General features: G+C 46.1%; 1 protein-coding gene across 3 annotated transcripts in view; it reads right to left on the bottom strand.

Annotated features, from left to right (window-relative positions):
- The window catches only part of CELSR1 (cadherin EGF LAG seven-pass G-type receptor 1), a 188,620-nt gene that overhangs the window by 13,276 nt on the left and 155,158 nt on the right, over positions 1–20,186 (bottom strand). For all 3 annotated transcript variants that reach the window (XM_048500064.1, XM_048500065.1, XM_048500066.1), the window contains exons 21-26: positions 19,139–19,340; positions 17,756–17,923; positions 7,852–7,978; positions 6,258–6,458; positions 3,215–3,389; positions 52–164 (exon numbers count right to left, since the gene is read on the bottom strand). In XM_048500064.1, the coding sequence (XP_048356021.1) occupies positions 52–164; positions 3,215–3,389; positions 6,258–6,458; positions 7,852–7,978; positions 17,756–17,923; positions 19,139–19,340 (986 nt within the window). The remainder of the gene's footprint in view (positions 1–51; positions 165–3,214; positions 3,390–6,257; positions 6,459–7,851; positions 7,979–17,755; positions 17,924–19,138; positions 19,341–20,186) is intronic.

Raw genomic sequence — 20,186 nt, 5'->3', positions numbered from 1 at the left:
CATAATTTCAGTTCTGAAAATGTTATGCACTGTCACCTTTGCAATACTTACCACCACCACAATAATGATGGGCCCAGCAAAACTCCAGATGAGGGTATCATGGACAGAGAGCCAGCAGAAATCTGGATTCCCATAGCCCTTTGGATCCAGACCCACTGCAAGACCTATAGCACAAAACAAGAGGGGGCAAGATTCTTTGATGCATGGAATCCACAAACAATATTCAAGATTCATTTTCAAAATCCCCTCAAAGAGTACTGAATAATTATTATGCAAAAAAAGAGTTGAAGAGTTGGTTTCTATACCAGCTTTTTCTCTACTGTAAAGAGCCTCAACGCAGCTTACAATTGCTCCCCTTCCCCCCCACAACAGGCATCTTCTGACATAGATGGGGTTGGGAGAGTTCTGAGAAAACTGTGATTAGCCCAAGGTCACCCTGCAGGCTTCATGTGGAGGAGTGGGGAATCAAACCCAGTTATCCAGATTCTCTTTAACCACTATGCCACCTTGGTTAGTAGGGCCTCTTCTTCTTGAAGCAGCAACTGCCAAGAAATAACTAACCATCAGGTACTGTGGAAAGTCTATTAAAATACAATAATGTAATTTACAAAAACAGCCTGTTTTCTCAAGACTGAATACCTGTTTGTAGAGTTTGCATTGAACTGTGACTAAACATCTGATTCTAATATGAGCTGGCAAAAAATGAACATTTTCAGATTCTACATCTCACCTTGTTAATATTTTACTAGATTAACATGGGACTTTGCATTTAGGCATGTAGTTTCCCTACTATGTCTTTCATTTCTATACAAAAGTCCTTCAAATCTTTACATTCTGTTGGATGTTTCCCTCAATGCCATGGTTCTCTTCTTTTCTTTGAAATTAAGCCTCTGTTACTCCAGATTTTCCCCTCAGGTCTCTATTGGGTCTTGGTTTCTCACCCCACTGTTTGCTCTGTGTCAGATTACAACTTTCCACGGGGGTTTTTTTTGGAAGTATAATTCAATTTTTATATACTTCAGCTACAAACAGAAACTGGTAGATTCACCATACTCTCTTGGCTCCTTGGGAAAGTATGCATTCTCACAACAACGATCAAAACAATGCATTTTGTTTTGAGTCACAATACTATTGGTAATTTATTGCAAATATTCTGATTTGCCCAAATAGTACAGAAGTATTGAGTGATGACTGGTTAAACACTCAGTATGTATTTTGAATGAGCAATTTTTTATGTGAAGAATGCAACTGAGGAAGCGGAGGCAGTAGAGTCAAAGTGTTGAGGCCAATGTTCTAACTTGTTCTTTCTCCAGGGACATATGCAGTAAAGCTTCAATTACTAAGTTGGATGGAGTGTAACAAGCATGGTATGTGTAGGTATCCATCAATCTGAGCCTGACACACACTTCAAATGTACATTGCTTTTTCAGTGCTGGATCCCATGATTTAAAATGGGCTGCCAAGGACAGTATGGACTTCCTCCTTTTCTGATTTTTACAGGTTTATGAAAGTTGCTTGATTTATAAGAGACTTCAGTGAAGTTCTTACACCAGCTCAGAGGGCTGGCCTCAGACAGAGTTACATAGTTAGTAAAGTTGCTCTGCAGCTATTCTGAGCAAGAACCTAAACTGACATATTTCTGTAAGCCCTGAAATAACATTTTGTGCAGAGAAAGTTTTTAAGTAAATAAGTCTAAGTCAGTGTCTTCCTAGCTGCTGGGAACTGGTGAAATGTAGATCTCTCAAAGGGGAATTCCCAGGCTGAAAGGACTCAGGGAGCTAACTAACACTGGCCACACCTCCTGAACCACCTACCACTGTGCCAGCGCAATTCCCTGCACCTGAGAAGCACTGGTGTGTAGCCACTGCAGAACTCTAATGATGCCCAAAAATGGTATAGCAGAACTGGGGGCCTGTGCTGGCACAAGGGTCAGTTCATTCCTTCTGCCCATTTGCCACCCCCGATTGAGCTGTAATTTACTTACTTTATTTATACCCCACTTTTCTTTTCAGTAGGGACTCAAAGTAGCTTACAACATTCTCCCCTTCTACACTTTGTCTTGTCATATGAGTGGGGATTCAAACCTGGTCCTCTGAGATCCTACTCTGACAGCACCACTACACCTCACTGAGGCTCATTCCGCACACGCAGAATAATGCACTTTCAAACTGCTTTCAGTGCTCTTTGAAGCTGTGCAGAATGGCAAAATCCACTTGCAAACAGTTGTGAAAGTGGTTTGAAAACGCATTATTTTGTGTGTGCGGAAGGGGCCTGACTCTCATACTGACACTTGAAGTCTTCAGAAGAGAGGGCAGCAATTTCCATCATTTCCCTCCTCCCTAGCTTTGTCTCAATGGTGTTCCCCAATGCTGATCAGCTCATTCCCAAGAACAAATATTTACTGGACTCAGCAGACTGCAGCAGAAGGGGAAATGGCAAAGTCCTGCTCTGCAGAATGCATGGATGGTTGGATATACCCCAATATTTCTGCAGTGCCCATGAAACTTGAAATACATTGATTTCTTTATCTGTCTTTCTGCTCAGAAGACACAAAATACTGTAAACAATGAAGTAAGTATAATAAAGCAAGCTAAATTATTCCAGAGGAATGCATAGAATTCTTTTTTCAACCTGAACACATATGCCCTTTTATTCACATAGAAATTACTTTAGTGAAGGCAAGGCATATTCAGTAGAAGCTCTGTTTGTCATGGCTTAATATGCCTTGAATCGATGATCACGTCTAAAAATATTTTGAAAAGTATAACCCTTAAAATAAGATTATTACAAGAATGAGGATGGGTAAATAGCAAAGAAAGAAATGACAAGGGATGTCCTGCTTCAATTAGGTTCCATCTTCAGGGAACTGAACATCTGCTAGAAGTATTGGGGATCTCTAGCGGAGAACATCTAGCATTCTCATCAGTCTGCAACTTCAGGTCATAACAATCTGGCATTTATTTATTTAACAGAATTTATATTCCAACTTTCTGCACACAAGAGCCGCTAAAAAGGCTAACAAATTTTAGCATACATTTAAAAAACTGCATTTTGAAAAGAATAACAACATATCCTTAAAACAAGAACTGAAATAGAGACAAAGACATAAAAACAACGATTAAAACATGGGTAGGAAAGAGGGATTACCTGTAGCACAGAAACACCTCCAGTCTTATTTGCTCACATTTCTTCATTGAGGCCTACTCATTCTTACCTGTTATAATGGCAGGAATCCCCCAGCCCATGACATAGTAGAATCTCATGTGTCCAAAATTGATATTCCTCACTTCGGTCAGCATGCGGTAGATGTGAAGTTGTTCAACGAACATCCAAGCAAAGGTGCTCATGTAGAAGTAGTGCAAAAGAATGGCAATCACGGTGCACACAAACTGGAGAAAAAGAAAGAATCCTAGTTAGACAGAACTGCCTCTGTCCAACTACAAAACTTTCTAGAACTACAATTGCATCTTGGACAGGTGCTAAACAAAACAACAAACAAAAAAAACCCTCAACAAGAATTTTGATCAAGAAGTTACTTTAGAAATGTGCGAGGTCCTGCTTTTTCCCCCCACCATCAAGTAACAGACCACTATGCTTTATTGGCAAGTGCCTTGGAAGTGTTCCTGAATGTGGAGGAGTCTTTCTTTGAATGGTGGGGCTCACCAGATGGACTAGCACAGCTTATGGCTCACCAAGTTGAATGCAACCTGCTAGCCACATATAGTTGTCTGCCAGGAATCTAACAAACTTCTTTGGGATACATTTTGGGTTCCTCTGATTAGTTGTTTCAGTGAAGCCAAAATATACCTCATTTTTTTAAAGCTATTACTTCTCCACTGCAGCACTCTTTTGTTGTTATTGTTTTGTTAAGGCTTTTTAAATACTCTCATAGCTGCCACAACGATGAAAACTACTTAATTTCAGGTATGCAACAAAGAAAACAAATCATTTTTGTCTATCAGTCATCCATGGATGACCAAACCTTTCCCTCCATGTGACAGTTATTTTATGAAACTTATAAAAGCTAACATTTTGTATGTCAAGCCACTCTACTTTGTCTGCACTTCTACATTCTTTGACTTTTCATGCTTATCAGTGTGTGACTTGGGACAGTCCTCATTCTGCTAGGAAGGATTAATAACTGCTTGGGAAAACCTGCACAATGTTGACAGGCCTCCATGCACTTGTTTCAGAGGACAATATGATGCTGTTTAAAAGACCCTGTAAAATCTTCCAAGTAAACGACTGAGAAGCAGACTTCTGTTGAATGATCCACTGAGAAGAAAGTGAGAAAAAATATGTGGTGGTTGTCTACTAACATAAATTAAACTCGTTTATGAAAATTCTAGCAAATGCCAAAACAAGTCTCATAAAATCCACATAGCCATTCTGAATAATTTATTAAAAAGTAGCAGGGCCCGGCTACACGTTGCTGGGGCAATTGTCCTTCTCATCACAGTCCGCAACCCACGCAGATGCAGGTCCAATGATCCGCAGGTCCAATGATCAGCAGCATAGCCTTTTGGGGTGGTCAAATGGAATCCCTCTTTCCCTTTTCAATTCACATTGTTATATGGTGCTGTCTTGTTTTTTTTAGTATAAGGTAACCCTTTCCATTCCACAATGGAACTGTCCAGAGCGCGAATCCCACTGTCCATAAGGCTGGTTGACACGCACAGTCCTAGCTTGGGGAAGGCAGAACTGGGGCAAGGACGCTATCCCAGTCAGGCAACAGAGGCAGGGTGGTGAGGCGTTCAGATCGAGGCCAGCTCCCTGGGTTCTTAAAGGGCCATGTGTCAAAAGAAGTGGAGCCAGTGAGTGTTGGTTTGCCCCTCACCCCGTGGGATTTTCTTAGAAGAAAAAGAGCAAACTCCAGCTACGCTTTTTTAAGTGCAAAAGAGAGCTGTGGTGAATATGGGTGAGGAAGTGGGTAAGTGGTGGTTGGATGTGAGGGAGGGCAGAGTGAGGTGTGTGAGGATGAGCTGGATGTGTATGAGAGTATGTGTGTTGTGTGGTAGCAGTGGGTGAGGCACAGAGAGTGAAAGTTACCTGCGTGTGAGGGGGGGGAACCCCACCTGACATCTCACACGGCAAAGTGTGTATGTGTTTCACTTCCACTCGTATTACCTAACAGTATTATCTATGTACTGTTTTCACTGCTCATCTCTGGCCATCTGAGCGAACAGTAAGGGCATACCAACCCCACAGGCCACAGACATGCTGCATGAACATTCTAAGGGTGACAGTTAAACACAGCCAGCTTCATGGCCTGGTGCGCCAGGAAAAAAGACGTTTTACCTGGCTCAGGTATGGACTTTCAGCGATTTGAAGGTCCACGTTCCGCCCGCAACAGGGCGGAACGTCCTGTGAAAATTTGGGGGTGATCTGTGCAGCTGTTTCGGCGTTAGGGCATGACTAACAAAGTCACTGTTAGCTTTTTATATATATAGATTAAGGAGACAATTTTTAAGGGATAGTCAACTTAAAAGACAATGCATCATTTACATTATTTTGTAGCTAGACTGAAAATTCTAAGCACACATCTTGAATTGTTAAGCAAAAAACTTTTTCCCACATGAAGCTCATTTGAAAGTAGCTTCTTGTCAGACTCTTTCTACCATTGCAAAGTTTGCAGATAGAAGAAGACTGAACTAGAGGCCTTCTCATCACTAGTCTATTAATTCCACACATACATTTGCAAGTGAGACCACCCATGAGAATGGTTATTGTTTGAATTGCTAAACATCTAAAAAGCTGTAGTTCACTTGGAGGGGAAAGAGAGAATCCCCACATTCACCCTGAGCACTGTTGAAGGAAGAGAGGGTGCACTTACAGGACAGAGTCAGAAGGGGGCCATGAAGCTGCTGGGATCATGTGCAGGCGCTCAGTTGAATGGCTAGCAGAACCTCCAGGAAGGGCTCCCCTCTTTCTTTTTCAGAGAGTGGGAATCTTCCATGTATCTGAACTGAAACTGTATCTGAATCACTTGTATGACTGTGCTGTTGTTGGGAGAAGCACTGGCTAGATGCTTAGGGGAACCGTGTCAGTGTGCCCTTAACACTGTGCACCACTCTTTTGGCATCAAAGCTGCACAAACTCCATGGCTTCTTTTTGGTCCACATTGTTCAAAGAGGGAACAAGACCACCTGAGAATTGGTAACACAACAGACACTCTCTCAAGTTATCTAAACTTTAAAAAATGCTAAAGCCAGGGAAAAACAGCATGTTATGCAAAAGCTGCAGCAATTAAAATTTACCGGATTATCTGTCTGGTTGATTCCGATCAGAAAGACCAGTTCTGAGAAGAACAGGGCGGCCACCAGATTTTTATGGATGCTGTGAAGGTTGGACCGCAGAGTCCGGATCAGAACCAGGAGAATAAAAGTGAGTAGCAATGCTACCAGTGAGATGGAGACGGTTGTGTAGGTAATAATCTTCAGAGGAAGTGCCTCGCCGTTCTGTGGAGTGGAAGAAAAGTTGAGGGGTTTTTTTGTTTTTGTTACAGCTCCTTACCTCCACAAAACCAATTTTGTAGTCCATCTGAGAACAAAAATTGTCCATGCAGGGTAAGAGAGTAGGAATGGTGATGACTCAATCTAAACAGTATGATAAAAATGCCTGCAAAATAAGCCTTTAAAATGTCAGGTATTCTCACTTGGAGGATTTAAAAAAAGCAATAAAAAGAAAACCACAATTAAGTGGATTTCAAACTACTTAACAAGTTTTTACTTTTTTTCCTCGAGACTTGAAGCTTCCTGAACCATATCCATACCGATAGGAAACCATCCTGTGCCAAGAGGAAAACCCTCAAGATTAGTAAATTCAACTAAATCCTTTTATAGGAGTTGTAACACAACCTTTAAAAAGACAAGTATAATCCCAAGCATTTAAGATTAAATTACCCCTAAATGCAGTCTGTAGACTCTAATTTAAAAAGTCACTTGTGATAAATCAACGTATAATTAGGACTGTTCATCCTTGATTTTCCACACAGAATTTTGTAGGAAATCTGGTGCCTGACCCAAATAATATACTTATGGCAGAATTACCAGACTTCTTACTTACTATAAACAATGTTTCTAGTCCTCATTGTTGGGAGCTACAGGAACAATCTTGGTCTGCCCAATACATGCAGATAACAAATGTGGAAGCTCTGCCAAGTAAGCGAACCCACCCCTGCTTATCCTGATCCAGCATTCAGCTGGGATGCATGGAATAGCAGGTGTGGCAAGGGCTGTCCCCATTAATTTTTCAGCACCAGGTCCTCTGCATGTAAATTGCTGGGTGGCTACAGACCAGCAATCCCATGAGGCTGTCATCCAGATGAGATGGTACACATCAGAGAGTGCATAGCAGTGTGTGATTGTGCATGAACAAACTGACTCACAGTCACCAGCAACCAGCAGTGACAATTATTAGAAGGTCTTCTTGCTAGCTGTGGGCTGTTCTAGAACGTGCCTAGACGCTCAGGGAAACTGTGTCAATACACAGTTACTCTGTGCCATGCTGTCTTAGCATTAAAGTTGTACGAGCACCTGGCCTTCTTTTTGGTCCAAATTGTTCAAAGAGGGAACAAGACCATGTGAGGACTGGTAGCAGGCCAGTTTCTTCCTCAAGTCATCTACATTTAAAACAAATAGTAAAGTCAGGGGAAAACAGCATGTGATGCAAAAAATGATCCAATTAAATTTTACTGGATTAACTGTCTGGTAGATTCCTTGACATTTAAAAGGTATTGGCCTAAGGGTGTCATGGGGACCAGGTCTTGACAAACTACTGGCTTGGCTTTCAAGGTAAAAAAATATCCAGGTAATAACTGTTTCTACTAAGGAGGCCAAAATCATCACATACTTCGCGCTTTGAAATATCCATTAGGACAGCAAAACTGGTCATGTGGTTGCACTGGCAAATGATATGGCGATGGTTCCTGGAAAACAGCTCGCATCCCTTTGAGGACCAGCCTCCTGTGTTTTCAACACTGCTTGACAAGAGGTGAGACAAAGCAACAAGATTCATTGACATTGATTTTTTCACTAACAAAAACATACTGAACACATTCACTGATGCATTACTGGTGCTCTTAAATGGCTGTTCTCTTCACCAGCATCCACTTCTTCTTCACCTTAGTGAGTATCAATACAATTGTTTTGCAAGTCCATGGACAAGATTTTGTGAGAAAATGCAGACAAACAAGGCATAACATGTAATTTACAGCCCAGAGTTCTTCCCATCCATTCCTCAAGAAGAAGATCCTGTACTGGATCTGAAACCTCATTAAGCGAGATGTGGGTGAGTTTCATGAAGCAATGTCTAAACTAGCAAGGAGACACTACTTTAAACCTTGTCTCAACATGACCAATGACCAGTTTATATGCAGGTATCTTAAATAAATTACATAAACCATTATTACTACTTTATTAGACTCAGTGCCTCTTTGATCTTCAAGAAGTGATAAATCTTCAGGACTCCACCCATCCCCCCCCCCATTGAAAACCATAACAACACTACATTATTATATTTCTCTCATTCTTTGTTATGTGTATATGTTTATTCCCTTATATTGATTATAGTAATGCATAGTTAACACTGGGCATAAGGTTGTTTCCCATACTTCTAAATATGCAATTCAGATAAGAGTGCATTTTTTTCAACAGTTTTGTAATAGCCTCAAATGTTTACATATAAAACACACAGTTCAAGACACAGTTAAAATCAGTGGTGTACCTTTGCAAAACAGCGCCTGGGGCTTACCCTGGGCATTGCCCCCCCCCCAAACCCAGCCTCCAGTCGAATTCCCCTAACCCCCACCAGCAGCCATCCTGGAGGGCAACCCCCAAACTCCTCACAGCTTCTCTAGCCAGACACCGCTTCAGGGCCCTCTTCTTAAAACATGCCAGCCTTCAGGACATGTTAGGGGAGGGCGACAGAGAAAACACCAGCAGCTCTGCTTGCACTGAGCTGCTTCCTGTCCTGCTGGGAAACCAACTTGACTTTGGGTCAGGGGGAGAAACAACCCTGGTCAAGGGTTCTCTTCTCAAAGCATGCTGGCCTTTGGGACACCTTCAGGGGCAGGCGGGAGAGGAAACATTGTGGGGGGGCACATGATGGAGAGTTTTTTCCCCAGCCCAAAGTCAGCTTGGTTTCCCAGCATGACAGGAAGTGGCTCAGTGCAAGCAGTGCTGCTGGAATTTTCTCTCCTGCCTGCCCTAAATGTCCCAAAGGCTGGTGCATTTTAAGAAGAGGGCTCTGAAGCAGCATCTGGCTAAAATCTGGCTCCAAGCAGTTTGGAGGTTGCCCTTTGGGAAGACAGCAATGGGGTGGGGTGGGGGGTGGGGGAGCAGGAGGAGTTTGGCTGGGGATGAATGTGGGGGTTGGGGAGAAGGCCGGGGCCAAAATCTGCTCCCCACGTGACCCAGATGAATGGTGCCTGGGTTGTTTTCCCCCTCTTTCCCCCTCAAATACGCCACTGGCTAAAATTCTAAGCTCAGTGATTCGAATTAGACAACAAATCAAGTATGTGTTTATATTTCTCCCAGGGAAAGCAAAAGGACTTTAAAATGTTCAGCCAAACCCTTCTTTGGGTGGTGTTTTTTTTTTACTGGTATGGTTACCGCTGCTGATACTAGCAAAATACATTCTAATGGGAAAACTGGAAACGGAAGATTCCTAACCTTGTAATTGAAACCTAAGCACAGCTAGACCTCTCTAATTTCTTTGACATCAATGGGCTTACAAAGGCATAGCTGCATTCAGGATTGCGCTGGAAAAGTGGCTCTAAGAAGAGTTCTGTTTGGCCACCAAATTGCCAACAAAACAGGTTTGTGGAACAGGGGCTATTTCTTGCTTGCTAGTAGGCCATGGAGAAAGGAAGGCTTGAACTTTTGGCCCTCCAACCCTTATTCTACTCAGTCTTTCTAGTCTGAATCCATATTAAGGGTCTAAAGTCTTCTATATACAATGTTATGATTAGCAAACATGAAGGCAATATATGGGGATGGGCTCTGGCTCAGTGGTACCTCGTCTGATGTCCCATGTTTAATCCCTGGCTTCTCTGGTTCCAAGGATAAGGTAGTAAGTTATGCGTGAGACTTCTGTGATCTGACTCAGTATAATACAATTTCATGTGTTCAAGAAATGCCCCACCCCAGATAAGTCTTGCCAGCCATGATGCACTGGCAGCCAACATTAGCAACAGACATTACATGTTGTTATAACACACCCACAGAATCATCTGCAACCTAACCCATGTTGGATTTGGCCTGTATGCTAGTGCTATGCTCTTTGCATATATGCTTTTTTATTCATGCCCTTGCAAAAGAATACTCAGATAGGCAAGCAGATTTTTTTTATCCCAATGTGATTCTCAAAGATGTATGAAGAAGAGAAGAAGAAGAGTTTGGATTTATATCCCCCCTTTCTCTCCTGTAGGAGACTCAAAGGGGCTTACAATCTCCTTGCCCTTCCCCCCTCACAACAAACACCCTGTGAGGTGGGTGGGGCTGAGAGAGCTCCGAAAAGCTGTGACTAGCCCAAGGTCACCCAGCTGGCGTGTATGGGAGTGCACAGGCTAATCTGAATTCCCTAGATAAACCTCCACAGCTCATGCAGCAGAGCGGGGAATCAAACCTGGCTCCTCCAGATTAGAACGCTCCTGCTCTTAACCACTACACCACTGCTGACAAGAGGTCAAAGATCCCAAAGAAAAACAATTTCCTTCCCAAAAGCATGTTGTAGGGATGAGCTGCTGACCCAGCAGCGCCGTAAGTAGAGCTGCTGGAATAATCGGGCGCCTTCCGTACGGTCTTCTGGTCGCGCATCCGCTTCCCCACTCTCACCCCCCGGGATGAGTCACTGGTCACTTAACCACCTACTCACAAACTACCAGGGCGCTCCCAGACAAAGGGACAATGGTCTTGCCCCCAGGTGAGGATTAGGACCAGACGCTGATGCTCTTCTCCGCACGTAGCAGCCAGGTGAGATCATGGCGCGTCATACGATCTTCTTCAGTCTCCTCGGGCCTCCGGGCCTCTCCGGATTGCCCGCCTCTTCTTTAGAATACCGCATAACCATAATAAAGGCGCCAGGAACCAGCACGCTGCAGAGTCGCTTAGGAACACGGATAACCGCTATTCCGCCAAGTTGGCACTTCCCACCAGATGTTATCAACCGCCTTCGCTCCTCGTTTGCTTAGCTGACTCAAGGGTCACGCACTACAGCGCTGGTGCCGAAAACCCTCGAATCCTCGAATCCTCCCACCCTGCTTTACGTCGCTTGAAAGGGTCAAGGGTATCGACCGCCCGCTGGATCGGCGCATCCAGGGACTCCACCTCGGTATCGCCTGGCACCGGGCTGGATCGGCGCATCCAGGGACCCGGAAGTCCTAGGGACACTCTCTCGTCCGGGACGGAACACCGTAAGTATGGGAGCTGTAAAAGCAGGGCTTATTACAAGCAATATTAACGAAACTAAAAGCGCTAGCTGCAAACGCCGCAGGGTCTCCATAAAGAGGGAGCTGCGCGCAATTGGTTGAGAAGACGAAGCTCACCGTCCATGGTACCCAGAGGGGGGACATTGGAATCTTAAGGATTGGGAAAACATCGGGCGACTTCTTGTGCACAGAGCCCTCGGGCCGACATGTCACCGTTACTGACGTGGAGACAGTGTTACGCCATCAGCTCTGTAGGTCTCATGGCTCCCCTTGCGGTTGTAGAGACGCCCTTCTTGACCCTTCTTCCAGCTTCGGGTTTCACCCCTCGAATTTTCTATCCCTCTAAATTGGGACTTCGTCCTCCTTCTTGCCCCTTGCTCCCCCCCTGCCACCTCCTCTTTCCAACGTGCGCCTTCGCTACACCCTCCCTGTGCTCCGCTTTCACATTTTTTCAAGCTATAGCACCGGCTAGAGCCATCGGTAGAATCGGTGCTGGTTTGAAACCCTCGAGAACGACAACTACTTCCACTCCGCGGTGCTTAAAAGGAAACCCTGATCGGAAGATTCCATGCGTCGACATCCTCGCCTCTATGCCCCGCTTCCACTTCGCAATGGATACCGAGGGGAGGGTGGCATTATTCGGGCGGGTTGTCGAAAATCACCTTTAGGTTATAACATCCTCACCGAGCCCGCAATTTAAAGCGATGCGAAAGACGTAGGGAGTCACTCAGCCCTGCGTGAGAGGTATGCTAGAGGCAGTCGCAGAAGGAATCACCAGCCAGTTCTGGATGACTGGAAGACCACCTTCGCGATGCTTTGAGCCCTGCACAATATGTGATCTGGGGAAAGTGAGTTCCGCCAGCAATGTTTCACTAGGGGAGTCACTGGCGGGCGCTCTCTACACAATCACAAGAAGCTTTACGGCTTCGGCTGCCTTCGGCCAACCCCAACGTCTATCAGATTGTCCTGCCAGAGGCCACCCTACGGGTCGACTTCTGGAATGCTACTACAAGCATGCGTTTCATCAAGGTTCCCAATGCCGCCAGCCAACCTTAAAGTTTCTCCTCCGCCATCCGTAAAACCCCAAGAGCTCCCACGCTGGAATTTGTGAACAGGGCTCCAGGAGGTTTCTAAGAGGCAGGGTGAGAAGCGAGGAGGCTCAAACGAAGCTCCTCATGCCTCGCCAAGGAGAACGCCTCCCACTGAGTGCCGCAGGAGCAATCACGGCCTCAGGCAAAGATCCTGTAACTGGCCGACATGTTTAAGGCTTGCTAGGACATCGGATCCTCCACTCCACCAGCTAGCTCTCCTCACCAAGAGCATCTTTCCACTCACCAGGGGACAGCCCCCAGATGATTGCTTTTAATTATGTGCAGGTCAGGACACTTCCCGAGGGAGTGGTGCGCAGTCTCGGGCGGGGGCTTCCATAACTCGATGTGGAGGAGTGGTCCTCCCCCCAAGAGACTAAGGCCCCCTGAGGTCAGCCAAAACCCGGGATGCCCCGGGTGCTGTGAAAGGTTTCCACTGGAGAAGCCGACTGTCTGCCGGGAACTCCGCCTCGGGCATCTCCCCAGCCCAGGGACCCAAGTGAGGAGTAGGCCCAGAGCAGGCCCAAACACCAAGACCCACACTCCAAACCACCCCTCCTTGGGTGGCATCTCGCATCTTCACGTGCACTCCAGCCCCATCTCCTTCCAAGTTCCCCATCTAGTGTCCCGTCACTCAGCCCCAACTCCAGTATAGGGATGCACTCCCCCATCCCCACACTGGGACCATTGGGCTGGTGTTGCTAAAGGCCTCCTGGGCATGAAACAGGGATTGTTCATCTCCCCGGAGTAATCACTCCACACCAGGGACTCCATCCATCTCTAAATCTGGACTTAACATCCCGGCAGGAGTTGCCTTAGCGGAACCAGCGGCGACAGCTGATCCCTTCCTGCCTCATGCTGCTCCGGGCCATCGAATGCATTAAAGGGCCACGAGCCCTGCAGCCATCAGGGCGCAGCCAGTACCACCATCGCAGCGGTAGAAACACCCATCGGAAGCTCCCGCCTGTAGATCTGGAGCTCACCATGGAGGGGTGTCTGTTCAAGGGCCTGGTGGACACCGGTTTACAAATGTGACCAGCTATCAGAGCAGCCGTAGTGGCTCGACCAGTGGGCCGCCAACCGAGGCTCAGTCCGGCACATCTAGGGTGGGAAAACAAACCGCTGGAGACGTGAGCATCCTCACTGGGCCACGGCCCATAGCGCCTAGGGCTCGAAGGCAGGCTCACAGTCCGCCCCATCAATATTCTGGACATCCATGTCAACTTGGGGAAGGGGATCTCTCATGAGCCAGGTCAAAACGCATTCTAGTCTGGGATGGATAAAACCCATCACACAGATTATTGATCCTAATTGTGCCTTCTGAACTCATTTTCGAACTTCCGAAAGGGAAACTATTTCCCCTTTCCTTTCTCTTCCCCTCTATCTTTCTATTACTCAGTAGGGCATGGAGGGCCAAATGGCTGGACTGGTCTCTCCCTGGTTAGTAAATCTGGGTCTGCCCCAGCCCTGCCAGCACTCGCCAGGACAGGCCCCAGGTTAAAAAGGGCTGCCGCCATTATGCCCCTAACCATCAAACCTGTTTAAGCTAAGGGCTGCCTACGCTTCCTGGCAACTTCTTACTTCAATACCACGCTTCAAGGCTATGCTTAGCTTTAAAACCGCCTTTAAGGAGCGGTCTCCAAGTGGCAGCATCTCTCCCAAGATAATTCATTACATGGGGAAATTTTCCACCACTCCAGCCTTCCTGCAAGTAACCACCAAAGTCAATGCAGGTGCAATCCCTAATTGCAAAGAAAAAAACCCTCCCCCCTGTGTGTGTGGAAATCCACCTCTATCAGCTTAATCGCTTTTGTAATCTCCCTTGATGTATTCGGCTACTCCCCAAAAAGCCTCCAAAGTCCCTTTTGTGTTGCGTAAATTAGTATGGCATACCATTACACTCCCCAGGGTCCGGCTTCGCCTCTCCTTCCCTTTGAGGCTCGGATCTCCAACTTGGCGCACCCCGATGACGCCTCTGTAGCCAGCTTCCATCGGGGTCGCCACCCCTCTGCCCTCCTCCCTGTCAAACAATTTAAAGAAAGAGGAGTAGATTGCCCCAAACAGAGCGACATTAAGGCAACCCCACGCAGGCTGCAAGATAAGCCTTCGCATATAGTCTTCTTATACCAAACACTAAAAATCCAACAAAATCCATCTTTGATTTCGGCCATCGCTCTCCAAGCGCCTGGCAGGACCCTCGCCCCTCCTATAACCCTGGGAAGTGTGTGTTTCTGTCCTTCTTCCTACAGATCTCCTAGGGATCCCGACTCGCCAATTTATTACAGGCTGTAGCCGCATGGAATGGCGCCAGTGGGAGGAAACCAACCCTATCCCGGAGATGGAACGCGTGATCTCTAGAGAGAGGATCTCACCTAGCTGCCTCTAACAGAAACGCCGCCACCGACGGTGGACGGGCACCGGCGACCCGGGATGACCTGGGGGAATGTCAGCAACCGCCAGCCAAGGCTCAAGAGTCGCTGCCAAGGCCCAGCAAGGCCACCCCGGTGACGCCTTGAGAACCTCTTCTGTAGCCGCCTCTCTTTGCAATCATCACTGCCAACTCGGCGGCTACACCATCCTTTTGCTCGTTTCTTGCTGCCTCCTGCCAGTGGCAGTCGGCCACCCCCCGACGAAGCTTTGACCAAACCAACATCTGGAAGCCAGTTTGCCGTCAGCTGCCAACGCAATCTGTCGCCCCTCTTCCTTGCCTGGGCTAGTACCTAGGAGTTGGGAGCCTGCTAAGCTCCTGCCTGCCCCTGCCAAGCCCCTGGAGACTTCCCTAGCGGGAGTCTGTTTAAGCCCTTTATGAATGTGCTTCATCCACTGCACTATGAGCGCTGGACTGGGGACCACCGCCCAAACCCTCCCGGCCGGGCGCTTCCCTTGTCACCAAGACTGTCGCCAATCACAAGTCCAATACTTCTGCGCCGTGATTAAGCCGGGCGCGCTGCAAGATCACTTAGAGACCAATTCGGGCCCATTCACCGTTCGGCTAACTGGAATTGCACGCTTATGACAGAGTGACATTCCCCTGCAATGGAAATGTCTTGCTCCCCAAGGGCTGGTCTCTGGACTCTGCGGGAGAGAACTTCAACCATATCCCTGCTCGCTTTCTTGCAATGGGACTCTCTTGTTGCCTTAGCCGCCTCACCATCGCCCTGCCTCAGTGCTCCACCCCCGGGAGCCCGGACGCCGTCAGCCGCCGCCGGGCCCAGGTTCTGCCCTCATTCGGCCTCTTGCCGGAGCGACGCTGCTGCCAGCCTCTCCCAAGCGGAGTGCCTGCCTCCTCAAGGATCTCCTAGTGGGAGTCCCCTGGGCTTCTACAACGCTTAAGACCATTGGCACGGGTTGCCCAGCCCTTGCAAAACCATCAACTCCACCTCCATTGCTCTGGATGCTCTGGCCTCCGGAAAGCAGCAGGTGTGGAACTCTGCGGCTTAGCGATTTTGAAGATAATCGTGTACGCTTATTGATTATTTGTTGCTATTGCATCACCAAGGTTGTGAGAATGTACACATGATGTGTTGTTTTAATTTTCTTCTGATAATTCCCATTTGATTCATATGAAAGCGTGGAACTGCAAGATGTTGTATCTAATCTTAAAGTATGATCGCTGTCTCACTGGTGGTCAGCCCTCTGGAGCTACATACCGGGGATGGTTAAGTGCTATTGTACAGTTTCATTGGCTGTGATTGTGTGCCTCATCGCCGGATCTTGTTTCATCTAATGTATATCTCATATTGCCCAGGCAACATAAAGAAACTCCCTCGACTTTCCCTTACATCGCGAAACCAAGTTCTAATGTTACACACAAGAAGCTCAGCCAGCTTGGCCAAACGGGCGGAAGAGAGCAGCGCCCCAAATCGCCTTCCAACGCATTCGGCCTCCCTCTAAATGTAAAAGCGAGGAGATGTAGGGATGAGCTGCTGACCCAGCAGCTCGTAGTAGAGCGCTGGCACACCGGGCGCTTCCTACGGTCTTCTGTCGCATCAAGCCTCCCCACTCCTCACCCCCCCGAAGGAGTCACGGAACACAAACCACCTGGCTCACAACCACCAGGCGTCCCAGACAAAGGGACAATGGTCTTGCCCCCAGGTGAGGATTAGGACCAGACGCTGATGCTCTTCTCCGCACGTAGCAGCCAGGTGAGATCATGCGTCACATGATGATCTCTCAGTCTCCTCGCCTCCGGCCTCCCGGATTTCCTGCCTGGCCCTTCTACACTCGCTAGAATCAATATAATAAAGGTGCCAGGAACCAGTTGAATGCTGCAGAGAGTCGCTTAGGAACATCGTGGACACCCGCTGCCTCGGCTGCTGGCACCTCCACCAGGATGTTATCACCGGGCGCCTCGCTCCTCGTTTCTATGGCGCTTGACCTCAAGGCTCACGACTACACATGTACTTTCCATTTTTCACAAACAAAATGCTATGGCAATCAGCTAAACATAGGGATGTGCCTTTCAGCTAGCTTGCTGCTTCTTTAAAATGACAGCTTGAGCATGCGCGTCTCTATGTGATTTCCTTTTAAAGTCAATCTTGGCTTTAAAAGACATTGTCGCTCCTCCTACAAAAAACAACTGCTCTTTCTGGTAGCCAACATTTTGAGAAAAAATGACATAAATATCCTTCTCTACCTTTTGGCGCTATTGGGCTGAATCCTTGTAACCTAATTTTCATTTCCTTATTTGAGTTTTACTGTAGTTTGACACATCAGAAAACCAATTTTCTTTTTTATTCAGATGCTATTATAACTACTTTTTGTCTGCTGTATACCACTAGCTTGATCTTGTCAGATGTCAGAAGTAAAGCAGGGTCTGTCCCGGTTAGTATTTGGATGGAACACCACCAAGGAAGTTCAGGGTTGCAACACAGAGGTGGACAATGGCAAGCCACCTCTGAACATCTCTTGCTTTGAAAACCCTGTGGAACTAGCATAATTTGCTGCGACTTGATAACACTTTCTACAACCATATAAACAATAGCCTGCAAAGCTGCCATTACCCCATTCTTAACCTGCCCTGAGCCCTCTGGGATAGGGTGGGATAATTAATAAACAAATAAATAAATGAATGAATGAATGAATGAATGAATGAATGAATGAATGAATGAATGAATGAATGAATGAATAAATAAATAATAGGCTAGTTGTATGAAATATGCACAAGAGTCACCATTACCACCAAAGTCTTAACATGTAATAGTTGCAGGCTAAAATAGCGAGAAATTATAACACATACGCAATCGAGTGGTTCCAGAACACACACACTGGTTTTGTTCTCTCCTCAGTTTCCAGCATGGTATGCTCAAGGGTAATGGGGTTTTCCAGTAGATTGGGTGAAGTTCCTCCCTCTCTATAAACAATGGCACTGATTATTGGAGTATTAATGATGGGCCGATTGGGTAACCTGGCAGAACAAAACAAAATTACAAAATATGTGAACAAGGATCTGATTTTGCCAGATTTCAAGCAAGTACCTACTGTGCCTTAGAAATGGATACAATGCTCAAGAGAAGTAAAGATCACTTGACCATCTACTGAGAACTGTCACAACCAAATGACAGTTTGCACATCTCACCGAGCTATCACCAATTAACTATTACAGGCAGGACATTCACATCAAATCACATCAGAATGCAGTGGCCTTCCTTTCCTTTAGGTCAGCTTTCAGTTACCAAAACATGGAGTTAAATCCAATGCCTTGCCAGTACAGTAAAGCTGACAGAACAAGATGTTATTGCCTCCTGTTGCAGTTCTACTCCAAGAGGATCATGGGGGTCGCAGAAACTGCATCAGTGGGGGCTTGCATGTTAGACTCGCCCTTTCCTGCTCTGTTGCTCCTCTTGGCCACTGCAGCCCCCATGTGCCTCCTGGCTCTTGACCAGACTCAGCATGGGCAGGAAGATTGGAACATGCTCCTTTTCAGCTCTCCATTGCCCCAGTGTCAGCCTTGCATTTAGTGGAATACCCTCTCTGGTGTCACATGCTCACTGACTAATACAATCCCTTCTCCTCCTTAGCTGGAATAGTTTCTCCTGTATTTATCTTCTCCCTTCACCAGTCCTTGTTCACTCCTGCCTCCTGCTGCTCTGTGACTCTGGGTCTCCAACCCAAATATATGTAGGTGGGCCCAGCACCATGGCCGGCATTGTTGGCATGTTGGGAGCCAAGGGGGAGTCCTTTGTGGTCTTACCACATTCTCTCTATGTAAATCCACAGCTTGGTGAGGGAGCAATTAGGCATGTTGTGGAGGCATATTCTGATATAATAGGAGGACAGAACCAGCCTGTATTACCATTTCCAACTTTCTTTGTCAACAGAAGTGCCATTCTACTCATGAAACTGCCATTTTGCTGACAGTGTGGCATCTGCAGATCTAACCCACAATCAGTAAGTGTCACCAAAAGCAAGTTAAAGGAGAACATAAGAAGAGCTATGTTGGATCAAAGCAAGGCCCACCAAGTCCAACAGTCTTTTCACCAGGTGCCTCTAGGAAGCACACAAAAAAGATGACTGCAGCAGGATTATCAGAGTTACACAAGTTTTACCTATTATAAGCTGTCTTGAACCACAAGGACAGGAGGAGTATAAATATCTTAACAAACAAAAAAATAATATATACCTCAAACTCCTTCGGTCAGGATCATAGCTCTCAGGGAGAAGCTGCCCCAGTGTTCGGTATATAATCACCACAGCAACAGCATATTGGTTATACTCCTCCGGGTGCCGTCGCTTTCTCTTTGAAAGTTCATTGCTACTATCTGAAATCCCATCTTCCATCTTAGAAGACAATTTATGCTTGGAAGGCTTCATGGTAGGCCCAACTAAGGACAAAAATCAAAGTGAGCTTATACTCCAGTTTCCAAACTCAACCACAAAGCGATGAAGTTAATTAAAATAAGAGGCACAGCAACCTTTTCACCTCATGATCTCTGTAACTTATGTAATAACAGATTACAGAAGATATTGGCTTTCCCCACATGATGTAAAAATAGACTTGGTGAACTTTATTCTAAACTAAACTTGAGGACATGCATATTAAAGGACACATGGACATTTTAATTTTAGTTCTCTAAGACTGAGACGTTGCTTCTTACATCTGTGGACTGAGTATTGATCAGACGCTGCCACATTGTCATCTTGTGAATGTATAATGACAACAATATAACATAGCTTTGGCCCCAGATAAGATTGTTTTTGTAAACAAAAGAAAGAAAAATACCCCTTCCTTTTTTCTTTCCTATACTATTATGCCAAAGACTTTAAGGTTATGACATTATCTGAATCACCAGTTACAAAATTTTTGCTATATAAAATCTCTTTCTCTGCCTCATTCGTCCAGAATATATGTGTATGAGTGTGCATATACATATTTGCTAAAAATGCAGGCTTGGAATTATTCCAGTCTAAACTTTGATGCAGTAGCCAGGACCATGTCCTTTTAAACAAGGAAAAGAGAGATACACGTAGTAGCTCATGGCATGGCATAAACATTTCATGGATAAGCAAATCCATCAGTTTATTCATTTATTTACATTATGTATAGTCTACCTTTCTCACTGAGACTCAAAGCAGATTACGCAGTGTAGGTCAATACAATCAGCAGTTGGGACATCCAATAAACAATGTAATAGAGTCTGGTTCTGGTGGGTTTTCCAGGCTGTGTGGCC

This window comes from Sphaerodactylus townsendi, linkage group LG06 (genome assembly GCF_021028975.2).
Source record: "Sphaerodactylus townsendi isolate TG3544 linkage group LG06, MPM_Stown_v2.3, whole genome shotgun sequence".
Classification (NCBI taxonomy): Eukaryota; Metazoa; Chordata; class Lepidosauria; order Squamata; family Sphaerodactylidae; genus Sphaerodactylus; species Sphaerodactylus townsendi.
This window is presented reverse-complemented; position numbering and strand designations above follow the sequence as displayed.